Here is a 15,599-nt window from a genome sequence, read left to right on the forward strand (position 1 = left end):
TACACAAAAAAACTGAACACAAATGTATATGGCAGCTTTTGAACAACTGCTGAAACTTGGTGGTTTTGTTTTGTTTTGCAGTACTAGGGATTGAACCTAGGGGCACTCTATCACTCAGATACATCTCCAGTTTTTTTTATTTTATTTTGAGACAGAGTATAAGTTGCACAGGCTAGTTTCAAATTTGTGATCTTCCTGCCTCAATCTCCCAAGTCACTGGAACTACAGATGTGCAACATCCTGCCTGGCCAAAACTTGGAAGCAAGCTTGCCAAAACTTGGAAGCAACCAAATGTCTTTCAAAGAGGTGAATGGATAAACTGTGGCACATCCATACAATGGAATATTATTATTAGCAATAAAGAGAACTGAGCTATCAAACTACAAAAAAAAAACCTTAAGAAAAACAAAACAAGATCCAAAAAAAAAATTAAATGTATATTGCTAATTGGAAAAGGCCAGTTGAAAAGGGTACACATTGTTAAGATTCCAAATACATGAAATTATAGAAAAGGCAAAACTATAGACTAAAATAATGAGTGGTTCAAAAGAGGGATGAATAAGTGAAATACAGGTTATTTTTAGGGCAGCGAAATTATTCTTTTTTTTTTTTTTTTTTAAGAGAGAGTGAGAGAGGAGAGAGAGAATTTTAATATTTATTTTTTAGTTATCGGCGGATACAACATCTTTGTTTGTATGTGGTGCTGAGGATTGAACCCGGGCCGCACGCATGCCAGGCGAGCGCGCTACCGCTTGAGCCACATCCCCAGCCCTTATTCTTTTTTTTTAATTTATTTTTTTAGTTTTACGTGAACATAATATCTTTAACTTCATTTTTATGTGGTGCTGAGGATTGAACCCAGGGCTTCACATGTGCTAGGCAAGCACTCTACCACTGAGCCACAACCCCAGCCCGAAATTATTCTTTAGAATACTATAATGGTAGATATGTCATCATACACTTGTCGAAACCAAGTAGCAATATTGGCTCATTGATTTTAACAAATGTACCCCAATGCAAGATGTAGCAGAAACTGTGGGGAGAGGAAGGAGTTGAAGGTATATATGGAAAATATACTTTCTCTTCAATTAGCCTAAAAATTTAAAATCATCACTACAAATCAAGTCTATTAATAAAAAGAAAATTCTTCTAAAGTCCCTAATATTGAAAAAACCCAACCTATCAAATGAGATACCACTTCACACTCCATTATGTAAGTCATAATCCAAAAAATGGGGGTAGGGAGGGAACTATTGGTAAGAATGCAGAGAAATGGCACAGTTACAATTTAGCAGTTCCTCAAAAAGAAAAATTTATGCACAAAATTAGCATTTAATCTAGCAATACTAGTCCTAGGTAAACCTAAAAAAAATAAAAATACTCACTTAAAATACTTGTACATCACAGCAGCAATATTCACCTTAGCTAAAAGGTGAAAATAACACAAACATCCATCAATAATGAATTAATAAACATAAAGAACTAGGTATATCCACACAATGGAATACAACTCAGCCACAAAAATGAATAAAGTATTGCCAGGCACGATGGAACACACCTGTAATCTCAGTGATTAGGGAGGCTGAAGCAAGAGGATGGCAAGTTTGAGGATAGCCTCAACAAATCAGTGAGGCCCTAAAAACTTACTGAGACCCTCAAAATAAAAATAAGGGCTGGGGTTGTGGCGCAATGGTAGAGCATTTGCCTAGCATGCGTGAGGCACTGGGTTCGATCCCCAGAACCACATAAAAATTAAAAAAAAAAAAAAAAAAAAAAAAGGTATCGTGTCCATCCAAAACTGAAAAATAGTTTTTAAAATTTTTAAAAATTAGGGCTAGGGCGGTGGCTCAGGGGTGGAGCATTTGCCTAGAACATGTTAGGCACTGGGTTCAATCCTCAGCACCGCGTAAAAATAAATAAATAAAATAAAGGGATTCTGTCCATCTACAACTAAAAAGCATATTTATTTATTTATTTATTTTTAGTTGTAGGTGGACACAATCCCTTTATTTTTATGAGGTGCTGAGGATTGAACCCAGTGCCTCACATGTGCTAGGCGAGCACTCTACCACTGAGCCATAACCCCAGCCCCCTAAAAAGTATATTTAAAAAAATTTTTTTAATTAAAAATAAAGGGCCTGAGGTTGTGGCTCAGTGGTAGAGGACTTGCCTATCATGCGTGAGGCACTGGGTTCGATCCTCAGCACCATGTAAAGGTAAAAACAAAGATATTGTGTCCACCTAAAACTAAAAAATAAATATTTTTTTAACATAAAAATAAAAAATAAAAAAATTGGGCTGGGGATGTGGCTCAAGTGGTAGTGTGCTCGCCTGGCATGTGTGCTGCCCGGGTTCGATCCTCAGCACCACATACAAACAAAGATGTTGTGTCAGCCGAAAACTAAAAAATAAATATTAAAAATTCTCTCTCTCTCTCCCCCCCTCTCTCTCTTTAAATAAATAAATAAACAGTGCTAGGGATATGGCTCAGTGGTTAAATACCACTGATACCAAAATAAAGAAAAAAAGAAAGAAAGAATGATTAATATATGCTAGCTACAATTTAGATGAGCTTTGAAATATTTATACTAAATACAAAGACACGAAAGGTCACATGTTATATGATTACATTTTATGAAACATCCAGAATTGGTAAATCTATACAGACAAAACTCAACTAGTGGTTGCTAGGAGCTAAGATCAGGGAGGAATAAAAATATACAGATATCATTTAGGATGATGAAAATATCTAGGAACTAAATAGAGGGGATGGCTAATTATATTTTCTAGTTAACAAGAAACAGAAGATTTTAATTCAGTTATTACAAGGAAGAAAAGCTAGAAAAAGATATCAGAATTAAGAAAGAAGGAAAAATAAGAGAAGGTGGATAAGGAGAAAGGGAGAAAAAAACAATGTCATAAAGAATGGTAGAAAAAAATTTCAAACACCCATCACAAAGAGAATAGGATAAAAGTAGAAAGAGAGAGGGCAATTCAAGAGATTCTGAAGAAAGTGTTTTAGTAAACTACATTAATCAACTATTTCAAAACAGAATTAGGAATTTCTTTGAATCCGTGGAATAAAGGGGAACATAAATATGAAGTTTAAATACTACTTATTTGGGTATTAATAAACTTTTCTCCTTGCTAATGAGTATGAGAGTGCTTCTTATACATGAATCTCACAGTATCTACCACTGGCCCCCTATCCTCCCCCTTTCATGAAGTTTCCGGTCCAGAGCCCTCTCAGTTGCCAAAGCCAATTTCTCTCTGCTATAACCACATTTGGAGAAGGTCAGTAAGATCAAGAGGCATAATTGGGCACCAGGCGCAGTGGTGCACACCTATAATCCCAACAGTTCAGGAGGCTGAGGCAGTAGGATTGCGAGTTCAAAGTCAGCCTCAGCAATGGCAAGGCACTAAGCAACTCAGTAAGACCCTGTCTCTAAATAAAATACAAAATAGGGCCGGGGATGTGGCTCAGTGGTCGAGTGTCCCTGAGTTCAATCCCTGGTACCCCCACCCACCAAAAAAGAAAGGCATACTTGGGTATCTGGAATATATCTGCTAAGAAAGGACCTTAGGTGAAAAGTTAAAAGAATAAGATCATGTAGGATGGGGCAGATAAGGACTTTTTAGAGAAAAAGACAAAGGGAACCTTGTTTTCCCTTCTGCAATGAGCAGCCTGGATCAACAGTATAGGAAAGGAAACAAGATTTGGTCAGAAGCAGAGTGATGTTTGGAAGGAGCATGGGACTTACGAACTTAAGTACAGTGGTGGCAAATAGCTGAATGAAGTCACCTGAAGTGAGGATCCTTGACAACTTACTTCTTAAAGTAAAAGGAACAAAAAGAGTTTGAGGATGGGAGGTAGAAGGGGATATTCTTTGAGCTACAGTGAGCAGATGAACTGAAGTCTCAGGAGCTGAACCTATCAAAATTCATTTTAAGAAACTGCCTGCAAAACACTTCCCCTATCCACAATTTCTTACCGTATACACTGCCAGCAAAGCCAACTGGTTATAGGGGCGCCCATTCTTGGGAGCAATGTGCTGGGCCTTCAGGTACCAACTAGAATAGAAAAACAGTAAGACATACTAGCTCCATATCAACTCTTTACAAATTCACCTTGACAGTCCTACTATTTAAGGCATAAGCTGGTGAATTAACAAGATGTAGCCTGGAAAGGTAAAGCATGACTAAAGGAAACAAAAAGCACATCAATAGAATATCCAATATGGGAAGGTGCTCAAGTGGCCCACTGCTTAATACTGCTTAACTTAACGCCACACAGAAAAGAAAAAAAGAAACCAAGAGGTAAAAGTACCTGCGTGCTTTCCCGTAGTTTGCCGTATCATTGGCTTGCTCCCGATACCTAGCGATATCTCCTTGGCAAATCATACATCTCTGAGCACTGATTAAGGCATACTTTACCTTTAGAAGAAATAATCAGTTAGCAGAGTAATCAAGAAACACTAACTTTAACCCCAAAGGATAGGAATGAGTCAAAATGACAGCGAAGCATTGATAAGGCACAGTCCACCCGTAACAAAGTTTTCAATCCAACCTTGACTACTAAAAAGTAGCCAAAAATGTGATACAAAATTTACTGAGAAAACACAGTGGCAGAAGAGAGAGGTATGATTCTTATTTTAAGTCCCAGTCAGCTAGGCACAGTGGTGCATGCCTATAATCGCAACCACTTAGGGGACTGAGAATCACAAATGCAAGGCCAGTCTCAACAACTTAACAAGACCTTGTCTCAAAATACAAACAGGGGCTGGGGTTATAGCTTAGTAGTAGAGGACTTGCCTTGCACATGTGAGGCACCAAGTTTGATCCTCAGCATCACATAAAAATAAATAAATAAAATAAAGGTATTGTATCCACCTACAATTAAAATAAATAAATATATAAATACACACACACACACACACACACACACACACACACACACATTTTTTTTTTTCTCAAAATAAAATGGGCTGGAGATGTGGCTCAATGGTAGAGTGCCCCTGGATTCAATCCCAGTACTACAAAAATTAAACAAAATTTTAAAGTTCAAGGCTGGCCTGGACAACTTAGTGAGATCCTGTCTCAAAAATTAAAAATGAGCTGGGCAGTGTCACACACCTGTAATCCCAGCAGCCTGGGAGGTTGAGACAGGAGAATCACAAGTTCAAAGCCAACCTCAGCAAAAAGCAAGGCACTAAGCAACTCAGTGAGACCCTGTCTCTAAATAAAATACAAAACAGGGCTAGAGATATGGCTCAGTGGTCAAATGGTCCTGAGTTTAATCCCTGGTACCCAAAAATAAAAAGTGAAAAAAGAGATGGGCACATATAGCTCAGTGGTAGACTATTTATCCATCATGTGCAAGGCCCTGGGTTCAACCCCCAGTACCAAAAAGAATTTTTTTAAAAAGTCCCAAGCAAATGAAAGAACACACCCTGAAATGAGGGTCAGATGATGTGACTCTATGTAACAGTGTATTCTGTCAAGAAGTCTTTTTTGGGGAAATAAGAGGAAGGATACTAGGAATTGAAACAGGACTTCACTAAGTTGCTGAGGCTGACCTCAAACTTGTGATCCTTCTGCCTCAGCCTCCTTGAGTTGCTGGGATTACAGGCATACACCACCATGCCAAGCTCAAGGAGGTTTTTGAGACACCTGGGAGTTGATCTCTTCATCTCAGTAAAAATACATGTTCTATAGGGTAACTGAGGGAATAAATATAATATATAAAATGATAAACAAATATTAAAATAATTGTCTACTCTGTTTCTTTCCTGCCATCATTATATTCTTTCCTCAAACTGTTATGGATTAGGTTCCCTTTGTCTAAAAGCAATAAACTACACTTTACTAAACATGATAGGGTTTGTGGAGTACTATTAATATGTTTTATCACTGATAGGCTGGGCATCTATCATTCATTAAGAAAGCAACAAAACAGACTCTTTACTAATTCCAAGATATGTGCCCAACCAAAAATATCTCCCTAAAGGACACTACTTCACAGCATTTTATCCACTCCACACCACACACACAAAATTAACATATCATAAAATAAAGAATAAAGCTTCAATGAAGCTGAAAAGGAGATACTGACCCCCTCAGGAGGGTTCATTCAACCAGCTGAAAAAAGAACTACAACACATCAAATTTATGCCTCAGGAAAGTTATATGTCACATACCCTTAAAGTCCTGACTATTTCACACATTCTTTCTAGGAATGAACATCAAAGAATTCTGGGATTTAACTGATAAAACAAAACAAAAAACCAGTTATGCCACCATAGTACCGACACTTTGTGGTCTCAATGAGGGGCAAAGTACGAAACAATTCTTTCAAAGTCTCTCCATCATCCTCGGCATAGTGCTGGATGTCTGAGCCTCTGCTCACCTCTTTAGCATCACTATCCACTCACATTCTGTACCTCAGTCAAATAGGTTCCCATAACACACCACATCTTTCCCACTTTATGATATTCAGTTATATAGTTCCTTCCCCCTTGAATGTTCCTCTTCTCCTATACACCTTCACTTGCCTAAAGTCTCAGGTCTTCAGCCTTAACTGTTATTTCCTCTGTTCTCCATGATCCTCCAAACTAGCATACACCAACAACAACCTTTGCAAAACTAACCACATAAATAATTATTCACCTAACATCTACATTTAACTTCAAACTAAATTCCAAGAACTGGGAACATGGCTTTTTTGTTCTGCATTAAACTGCCTTTGCCTACAATGACAACTAGCATGGAGTATTTATTTAACTAATAAATACTTGTTGAATAGTAAAAGTGTGTGTGTGTGTGTGTGTGTGTATATGTGTGTACACACACCTATATATACATATATATATATTTCTAATACATATATATCACACACACACACACACACACACACACACACACACACAGAGAGAGAAGAGAGACAGCAAATCATCAAAAGGAGCAAACAGCTGGGCATGGTGGCATATACCATAATCCCAGGAACTTGGTGGCTCACATAGGAGGATCACAACTTGGAGGCCAGCCTCAGCAACTTAGCAAGACCATCAGCAATTTAGCGAGAACTGTCTCAAAAAATTAAAAGGGTTGGGGATATAACTTCATGGTAGAATATACATAGGGTTCAATCCCCTGTACCTTCCCCCAACCCAAAAAGAAGCAAGACAGAGGTGGAGATATATAGCTCAGTGGCAAAGGTAGCATGCTTGAGGCCCTGAGTCCCAACCCCATCACTGCAAAAAAAAGGCATAAGAGAAAGTCTCTATTCCATTAACCCTAGTCTTTTATCTAAGGAATCTCTCTCCATTAAATCTCTCTCATTTTAAAAACAAAAACAAAAGGTAACTCAGTAGCAGAGCATTTGCCTAGCATACAGAAGGAGCACATGCGCGCGCACGCGCGCACGCACACACACACACACACACACACACACACACTCCTAAACAAAAACTTCTCTTGACCTTATATTCTCTTTTAGCTATCTTCTTTCCTTACCTTCATAGCCAAGATTTCTTTCTTTCTTTTTTTTTTTTCCTGAGGATTGAACCCAGGGATGCTTAACCATTAAGCCACATCCCCAGCCCATTTTTTGTATTTTATTTAGAGACAAGGTCTCACCACGTTGATTAGTGCCTCACTAAGTTGCTGAGGCTGGCTCTGAACTTGCAGTCCTCCTGCCTCAGCCTCCTCAGCTATGGGAATTACAGGCATGTATGACCATGCCAGCTGCCAAGATTCTTAAAAGTATGGTCTATTGGGCTGGGGATGTGGCTCAAGCGGTAGCGCCCTCTCCTGGCATGCGTGCGGCCTGGGTTCGATCCTCAGCACCACATACAAACAAAGATGTTGTGTCTGCCAAAAATAAATAAATAAATAAATATTAAAAAAAATTAAAAAAAAAAAAAAGTATGGTCTATTTTCCACTCATTATCTCTACTGCCTCACTTCTCTTCATTATGGCCTGGATAGCCTGGATTCCACTATCTCCCACAAAAATAACTCTTGATAAAGTTATTTAATACAAAGGATGCTTTTTTATAAGCAATTAACACTTGAAAACTCTATAGCAATTGAAAATTTTACCCACCCCTACCCTGAAATTTGATCTCCCCTCTGGCCAGCCCTCCCAGTATCCCCATTTCTGCTCCAACTACCACCTACACATTAATGACCCTTGAATCATACATATGTGTATGTGTATATATATATATATATATATATATATATATTTTTTTTTTTTTAGTTGTAGGTGGACATAGAACCTTTATTTTATTTTTATGTGGTGCTAAGGATAGAACCCAGTGCCTCACGCATGCTCAGGTGAGCACTCTACCACTGAGCCACAACCCCAGCATCTAACCCCTGAATTTTTATTACCAGTCTAGCTCTCTCTCCTAAGTTCTAAGCAGACAAAATATTCATTTGCTCATTTTCAAGTTCCTGCTAGATGCCTCACCTAAGGATATCTTATCTAAACTGATATCTATATTCCTTTGTAGCCACAAACTGGAAAATAATCTAGATACCTCATACCTCTCTAATCTTAGCCCTAACACCAAATCACCAGCAATTCAATTTTCTTTTCCTATTTTACTAATGTGGCTTTACTTTTACACCTCCACTACTCCTGTCTACCTTAGTCCATGCCTACTGCCTGACTCCCCAACCTCTACTCTTACCCAACTTCTATTTAAACTCACCAATTTGCCAAAATGATTGGTTCTAAAATCTGAAAATCAATCAATGGTTCCCCAATGCTTTTAGAATGAAATCCAAACTCTTCAGCATGACATACAAGAGTTTGTGACCTAGTCACTTCCCACATTATTAGCTTTTCTTCCTACAATAGCCCCACTCCACATTACCAATACCAGCATGCTGCCTGGCATAGCAGCACACGCCTGTAATCCCAGTTACTTGGGAGGTTGAGGCAGAGGTATAGCAAGTACAAGGCTAGTCTGGGCAACTTAGAGTGACCCCATCTCTAAATAAAATAACAAGAAGGGCTGGGGAGGTAACTTGGTGGTAGAGTGATCCTGGACTCCATCTCCAGTACTGCAAAAAGAAAAAAGAACACCAGCATACTGAACTTTTTCTTTTTTTTTTTTTTTTTAAAAAAAAAAAAGAGGGAGAGAGGCAGAGAGAGGGAGAGAGGCAGAGAGAGGGAGAGAGAATTTTAATATTTATTTTTTAGTTTTTTTGGCGGACACAACATCTTTGTTTGTATGTGGTGCTGAGGATCAAACCCGGGCCGCATGCATGCCAGGCCAGCGCTCTACCGCTTGAGCCACATCCCCAGCCCATGAACTTTTTCTTTTTTAAAAAATATTACTAGGGATTGAACCCAGGGCTCGTGAATGCTAGTTGGCCTTGAACTAGCAACCTTCCTGCCTCAGTCTTCCAAGTAGCAGGAATTACACATGTAAACCACCATGGGCTCAGTTCATGCTGAACTTCTTAAACTTTTCCAACAATCCCTGGTTCTCTCTCATTGTGCCCTCTATCTAAACTTCCCCTCCTACCTTTCAAACTCCAGCTTGACAGTCCCTGAGAAGCTTTCCTTGATCCCAGCAGTCTAAGATCAATTTCCTTCTATGTCCATTCACTACTCTAAATATACCACTACCATAGGTTTTATAACACATTACAATTGTTGGTTTCGTCTGGCTGTTCCTCCACTGGACTATATCTTTCTTCTTGTATCCTCAACACTGAACATAGTCCCTAACACATCACTAGCTCTACATAAATGCTTCCTAAAATGAATGAATAATAAACAAGCTTGCTTACCATCTTGCGTAATGGCTTGCTGCGAATGGCAAGACCATCCATGTAGTCCTCCAGTTTGAACTTATAAGTAACCTGCAGCTTCTGAAGCAAACTATCAAAGAAGTCACTACCCTAAAAAAAGAAAAAAGCAAGAAATGGTTGAATTGATTTATTCTGATCCAATCTACCCACCAGAAATTGGAACAAATGACTTTTCACAGTTCTGTAAATGTTCAGACAGCCCATGTAAAGGGAGGTACATATGGTATTTAGTGGCCCCTAAATGAACACAAAACAAAATTCATAGTATAAACTTCTCCATGGTTTTGAAGATATGAACTAAATACCCCTTTCCCACCTCTTCTCTCTCTCTCCCTCTTTCTCTTTCTCCCCAACCTCTCTCTCTCTGTACACACACACACACACACACATGCGTGTGTGTGTGTGTGTGTGTGTGTATCTCCCCTCACCCCTGCCCCAGGTAAATGCATTCAGAAAGCTTTCAATCTCAAAACTAACTCCATTTGTCAGCAAATTAGAATCCTAAGGAAATAACAGGGGCAAGTTGGGAGTACACCCAAAATAAAAACATGAAGTTTTTTTGTCAATATTTTGCTCTAAAACATAGGTGGTAAAAATCCACCGCAAAAGGATGCTGAAGCTTTTACCCTAAAGACAAAAAGATAATGGTTACCTCATCCAAAAGCTCCAGGAGTCTATTCCGTATCTGTTCTGGGTTCTCAACATTAGGATCCTTGAGAAGCTGCCTGAACTTCTCAATCACCTGATAGAAAGCATTCTTCCACAAGATCTGATCCACATTCTGAGTATCAGAGAACTCAATATCTAACAGAATACAACGCTCATACAGCTGTAGTAGTTCAGCTCTGGAAGAAAAAACATACAACTTCTAACTCCAAATACAACGCAAAAAAGGCAAGATCCAAGATTCAAACTTCCTGCAAATTAACCACCTCCCTTGGCAAGAAATAAAAAATGTAACCAGGTATCCTACTCATGTTAGTTTCTGTGAGTAAAATGTCATTACAAAGGTGGTTTATGTCTGAAAAAATAGTGTTTCCCCATATGACCTCACCTAAATTTAACAATTGAGATATAACCTTCACTGCAAGTTGTATGTTGTTCATTTCTTAGCCTTCTTTACAGTCTTTCCAAGATTCCATGCTCCCTTAAAGATGTTTTTTCTTTTTCTTTGTTTTTGTTTTGGGGACTGGGATTGAATCCAGAGGCACATAACCACAGAGCCACATCCACAACCCTTTTTATTTTGAGCAGGGTCTCACTATGTTTTTTAGGGCCTACTTAAGTTGCTGAGGCTGGCCTTGAACTTGCAATCCTCCTACCTCACCCTCCCGAGTTGCTAGGATTAGGTGTATACCACCACTCCCAGCTAAGATTTATTTTATTTTAAATATTTTTAGTTGCAGAAGAACAACATAACTTTATTTTACTTATTTATATGCGGTGCCGAGAATTGAACATAGGGACTCACACGTGCTAGGCAAGTTCTATACCAGTGATCCACAACCTCAGCCCCTAAGATGTTTTTTCTTGAAGAAAAAGTAGGAAGCACAGTCATTTTGAAGATAAGAAACAAAACTTCCAGTTTTTTCCAATTGTCCCTCCATTACAAAATTCAACATGGGGAATTTTGTAATGGAGGGACAGTGAGGGAATTGGAGGCCTTGGTACTGTGCTTACCTAACATGTGTGAAATACTAGATTCAATCTCTAGCACCACAAAGGAGGGGGAAAAAAAAATGTGAAAGGGAGATAATCCTCCAGTGGTTCACCTAAAAACTTTCTACCTTCCTCAGCCATGAGAGCCTATATACCTCCAACTTACCCCCATTTCCCTTTAGCCAAGAATACACCATACCTGAGCTGAGCCATCTTCTCCATGCCCTCAGTACTGATGCGGTCCCTGGAAAGCAGGTTGCTGAGCTGTAGTTCCTGGTTGTCAGCCACCCGGAGAAGCCTATGTAGCTCCTGCTGCTGCATGTTCCTCACATGCTGCTCTATCTCCTCAGGACTCATGGTGCTGGCAGGGAGAGGACTACATACATATTGTCCTGAAGGAGTCGGGTAGCCTGGGTAGTAAGGCCCTGGGTACACACCATTTGTAGGGCCTACTGGGTACTGCAGAGGGCTATACCCTGTATAGGGATACTGAGAGGCAGGGCCTGGTGTCCGGGGGTAATAATAGGGATTGTCAGAGTTTTGAAACTTATAGTAAGATGCCTGGGCCTGGCGTGAGTCCCATGATGTAGGGCTGACTTCATCATCAGTGTCTAAGAAATGTAACTGGGGTGTCTGGTTCTTTAGAGCAGGTTTCTGATCAGGATTATTTGGGTCCCATAGTCGGCGGGTGGTGCCTCCACGGCCCCAACTCCGAGATCCTTTACTACCAGATCCAAATAAAAGTCGAGGTCCTAAAGGCGTGGACTCTGGAGAACCTGCTGAATTGACAGACAGGGCAGTATGGGCAGGCAGGATCAAAATGCCACGACCACGACCCCGAAGTTCTTGTTTCAGGTTTTTGGAATCCTGCTTCTCAGAGCCTTTGCCCCCACTGCTCAAACCTCTGTTAGATTTTATCTTATCCACCTCCTCCCTGGCTGATCTCATCATGGGGGAATCTTTGTTCATGGTTTCTGCATCAAAAGTTACACGAAGTGTGCCTCGATTTTCTTTACCATTGCTTTTCTGTTCACCCTCCCCACGTCCAGACCAGTTTCTTTCTAAGTGTGTCTTCTTTTCTGAGCTCCTCCTGGGCCCCAATCCTTCAGGCTCATCAATTCTATCCTCATCTAAAGAATCAGTTGAGGACATAGATACTTGTTTCTTCAGTCGTGGCCTTTCCTTGGTCCTATCCTGGCGGCGACGGCGACATCCATTATCAGTCAGGCCAACTCCCTCAGTACTATTGTTGCTACCAGCTGAGCTGGTACTGCAAGTGCGATAGCGGTTCCTCCGTTTGTCTGAGCGGGAATAGCGCTTTGCAGAACCAGGCTTCCCCTGGGATAGGTCATCATTCAGTTTCTTTGTCCCCTCCCCCTTTTCAATCCTTTTTCCTTTTTCTCCTTTTGCAGTCCTTATTCTGTCACTATTTTGGCTCTTTTCTGTCTCGGCTTTATCTGATTTATTCACAACTTCCTCTTTCACAACTTTTCCCCTACATTCATCTTCCTCTATTTTCAGCTGTTCTACCTGGTTGAGGATTTCCTCCTCATCCACCCGGCTAGCAGAATCTTTGATACTAGTCTGCAAACGCCTTCCAGGCTGATAGATCTGCAAATCTGGTTTCTTTGTTCTCTTGATGATTCTTAGACTTCGATCTTCTTGCCCAGCAGTCCTAGGAAAAGTCTCCTGTCCTTGATTATTTTCTGGGTCTACAGGACCATTTTGCTGGTGGTTATCCAGTTCCTTGCAGACATCTTTAATGAGCTGTGTACCATTTCCAACAGCACAAGCATTTTTATCATTAACAATTTCATCTTTTAATTCCTCACTCCCAGAGGGCTCCTTGATTTTAGGTCTGTTCCTTAGTCGGGAAAGACCAGGCTTATAGATTTCCAGATCTGGACGCCTGTTATCTTTGCGCTGCCTGGGCTCCTTTAATTCCTTCATGTTTTCTGTTTTATTGGGGAAAGGGTTGAAGAAGAAAAGGCAAAAGAAAAGAATAAAGGAGGAGGGAGAGGGAAAACTGTCATTCCGATTAACTAACAGAAAAATTGAGCAAGCATACATATCTCCAAATGCTAATTTTGGCGGACAGGGAAGAATACTTCTGCAAAAGCAGAAATTTGGGGTTTACAGTATTTGTTCAGCAACTGCCAAGGGTAAGAATTAAACCGGGTTAGAAAGTGGGAAGGAAAAAAACTTGTATTTTCTTGGATTGCCCAAGACATATTCATATTCAGATTTCGAAGACCCCAAACTACCTTATATTATTAGAACAGAAGATCTCTTAATAATTTCAGCATTAAACTATTGTGTTTCTAGAGCCCTTGCAACTATCAGTCTTTTCTTCTGCCTCTAATATTTTTCCAGGGTAGCTAAGTACTTTTAATTTATTAGTAGAGAAATAGGAGTATAATTCAGTAATATAGCACTTGCCTAGCCTATGTGAAGAGTAAAGCGCTGGGTTTTAATCCCCCCAGAAAAAAATTTAAAAACACATTTTAGTAAAGAAAAATAAAAAGGAGAAAAGGAGTAATATACAACAGTTCACGGTCCTGAACATCTCTGGAGAAAAAATAACTGCAACTCAAGTCTGTGAACTTGACCAGGATCTTTTACTTTAGCATACCAATTACCTTCACATACCTTCTACTGAAATAAACAAGAAGCAGTTCCCTTTATATTTTTCAACTTGACTTATTCTCACCAACTCTCTAACAGCAGCCAAAAGAGTCACTTCAAGAAAATACTGCTCAAACTATCATCATTAGAATACTGAGACTAACTGCTACTATGATGATGGAATATGAGAAGAAAAAGTTCCATAGAAGAGCTTCCCTGGACACTAGGAGAAGGATTGTGACATGCTCTCAAAATATCAAGGACTGTGGCATTCAAGAATAAGAGAACAAGGCTGGAGTTGTGACTCAGTGGCAGAGCACTTGCCTAGCACATGTAAGGCACTGGGTTTGATTCTCAGGTCCACATAAAAACAAATAAAATAGTGTCTATCTACAACTAAAAAAATTTTTTTAATAAAATAAGAGAACAGAGGTAGGCACAGCAGCACACACCTATAATCCCATGACTCAGGAAACTGAGGCAAGAGAATAGCAAATTCAAGGCCAGCCTCAGCAATTTAGGGAGCCCCTGTATCAAAATAAATGAAAAGGACTGGAATGTAGCTCAGTAGAAAAGCACCCTGGGTTCAACACCCAGTACCAAAAGAAAAAAAATAAGAATATGGGACTTTAAAAACTACTCTCCAGACTTCATGAATTTTCTAAACAGATAAACAAGTATGTTTTTTTTTTAAATGTCTGTTACTTTTATTTATTAAGGGGGAGACTATTACAAATAGCCACTAAACATTTCAGTGGAAAAGTGACAGAATTAGTGAGATTATCAAGTACTTAAAATGGAATGTTATGTAAAATCCTAGTCTTGTACTAGAAACAAAAATGCAAACAAGATCATAACAGGTATCATATATTCAAGCATTTACACCTACTTTTGTGGATTTAACAAACTAGAAAAAAGAATCTTAAGTTTATGATACTACTTTGGTATTTTCAAAAGTTTATTTATTTATTTTGGTACTGGGGATTGAACTGAACCCAGGGACTTTACCACTAAACTCCATCCCCAGTCCTCTTTATTTTTTATTTTGAGACAGATCTGGCTAAGTTGCTGAGGCTGGCCTGGAATTGTGTCCTCTTCCCTCAGACTCCAGAGTCACTGGGATTACAGGCATGCAATCCGTGCTCAACCAGTTGATATTCTCAGAAATTTAAAAGATTCTCCATCAAGTATGAACAAAGGTATCACAGAACACTCAGTCATCTTTGTAACTTAGGTAGGGATGAGGGAAATGGAAAGGAGTTACTGCTACTTTCCAGAACAGAGGGAGAAAACAGCGTGGATAAACCAATTCAACGAAAACCAAGCCTTGAAAAGGTATCTAATCCAGCTACCACCCTACAAAACTCCACCGCCCAACAGAGACGCAAGAAATTTCTTGGAGCTTTTCTGATGTGGCTAGAGACTTCAAATTAACTGGCATTTTGAACATTCTCTCTGATAAAAACTGCTCCCACACAAGCCAAGGC

The 15,599-nt window shown here is 39.5% G+C and overlaps 1 protein-coding gene across 3 annotated transcripts in view; it reads right to left on the bottom strand.

The window, feature by feature from the left end:
• The window catches only part of Smg6 (SMG6 nonsense mediated mRNA decay factor), a 227,107-nt gene that overhangs the window by 210,771 nt on the left and 737 nt on the right, over window positions 1-15,599 (bottom strand). For 2 of the 3 annotated variants that reach the window (XM_076869133.1, XM_076869132.1), the window contains exons 2-6: window positions 11,687-13,442; window positions 10,481-10,673; window positions 9,808-9,918; window positions 4,328-4,434; window positions 3,993-4,071 (exon numbers count right to left, since the gene is read on the bottom strand). In XM_076869133.1, the coding sequence (XP_076725248.1) occupies window positions 3,993-4,071; window positions 4,328-4,434; window positions 9,808-9,918; window positions 10,481-10,673; window positions 11,687-13,442 (2,246 nt within the window). The remainder of the gene's footprint in view (window positions 1-3,992; window positions 4,072-4,327; window positions 4,435-9,807; window positions 9,919-10,480; window positions 10,674-11,686; window positions 13,443-15,599) is intronic. The other variant, XM_076869134.1, reaches the window with a different exon arrangement.

The sequence above is a fragment of the Callospermophilus lateralis genome, chromosome 11 (genome assembly GCF_048772815.1).
Source record: "Callospermophilus lateralis isolate mCalLat2 chromosome 11, mCalLat2.hap1, whole genome shotgun sequence".
In the NCBI taxonomy this organism is placed as follows: Eukaryota; Metazoa; Chordata; class Mammalia; order Rodentia; family Sciuridae; genus Callospermophilus; species Callospermophilus lateralis.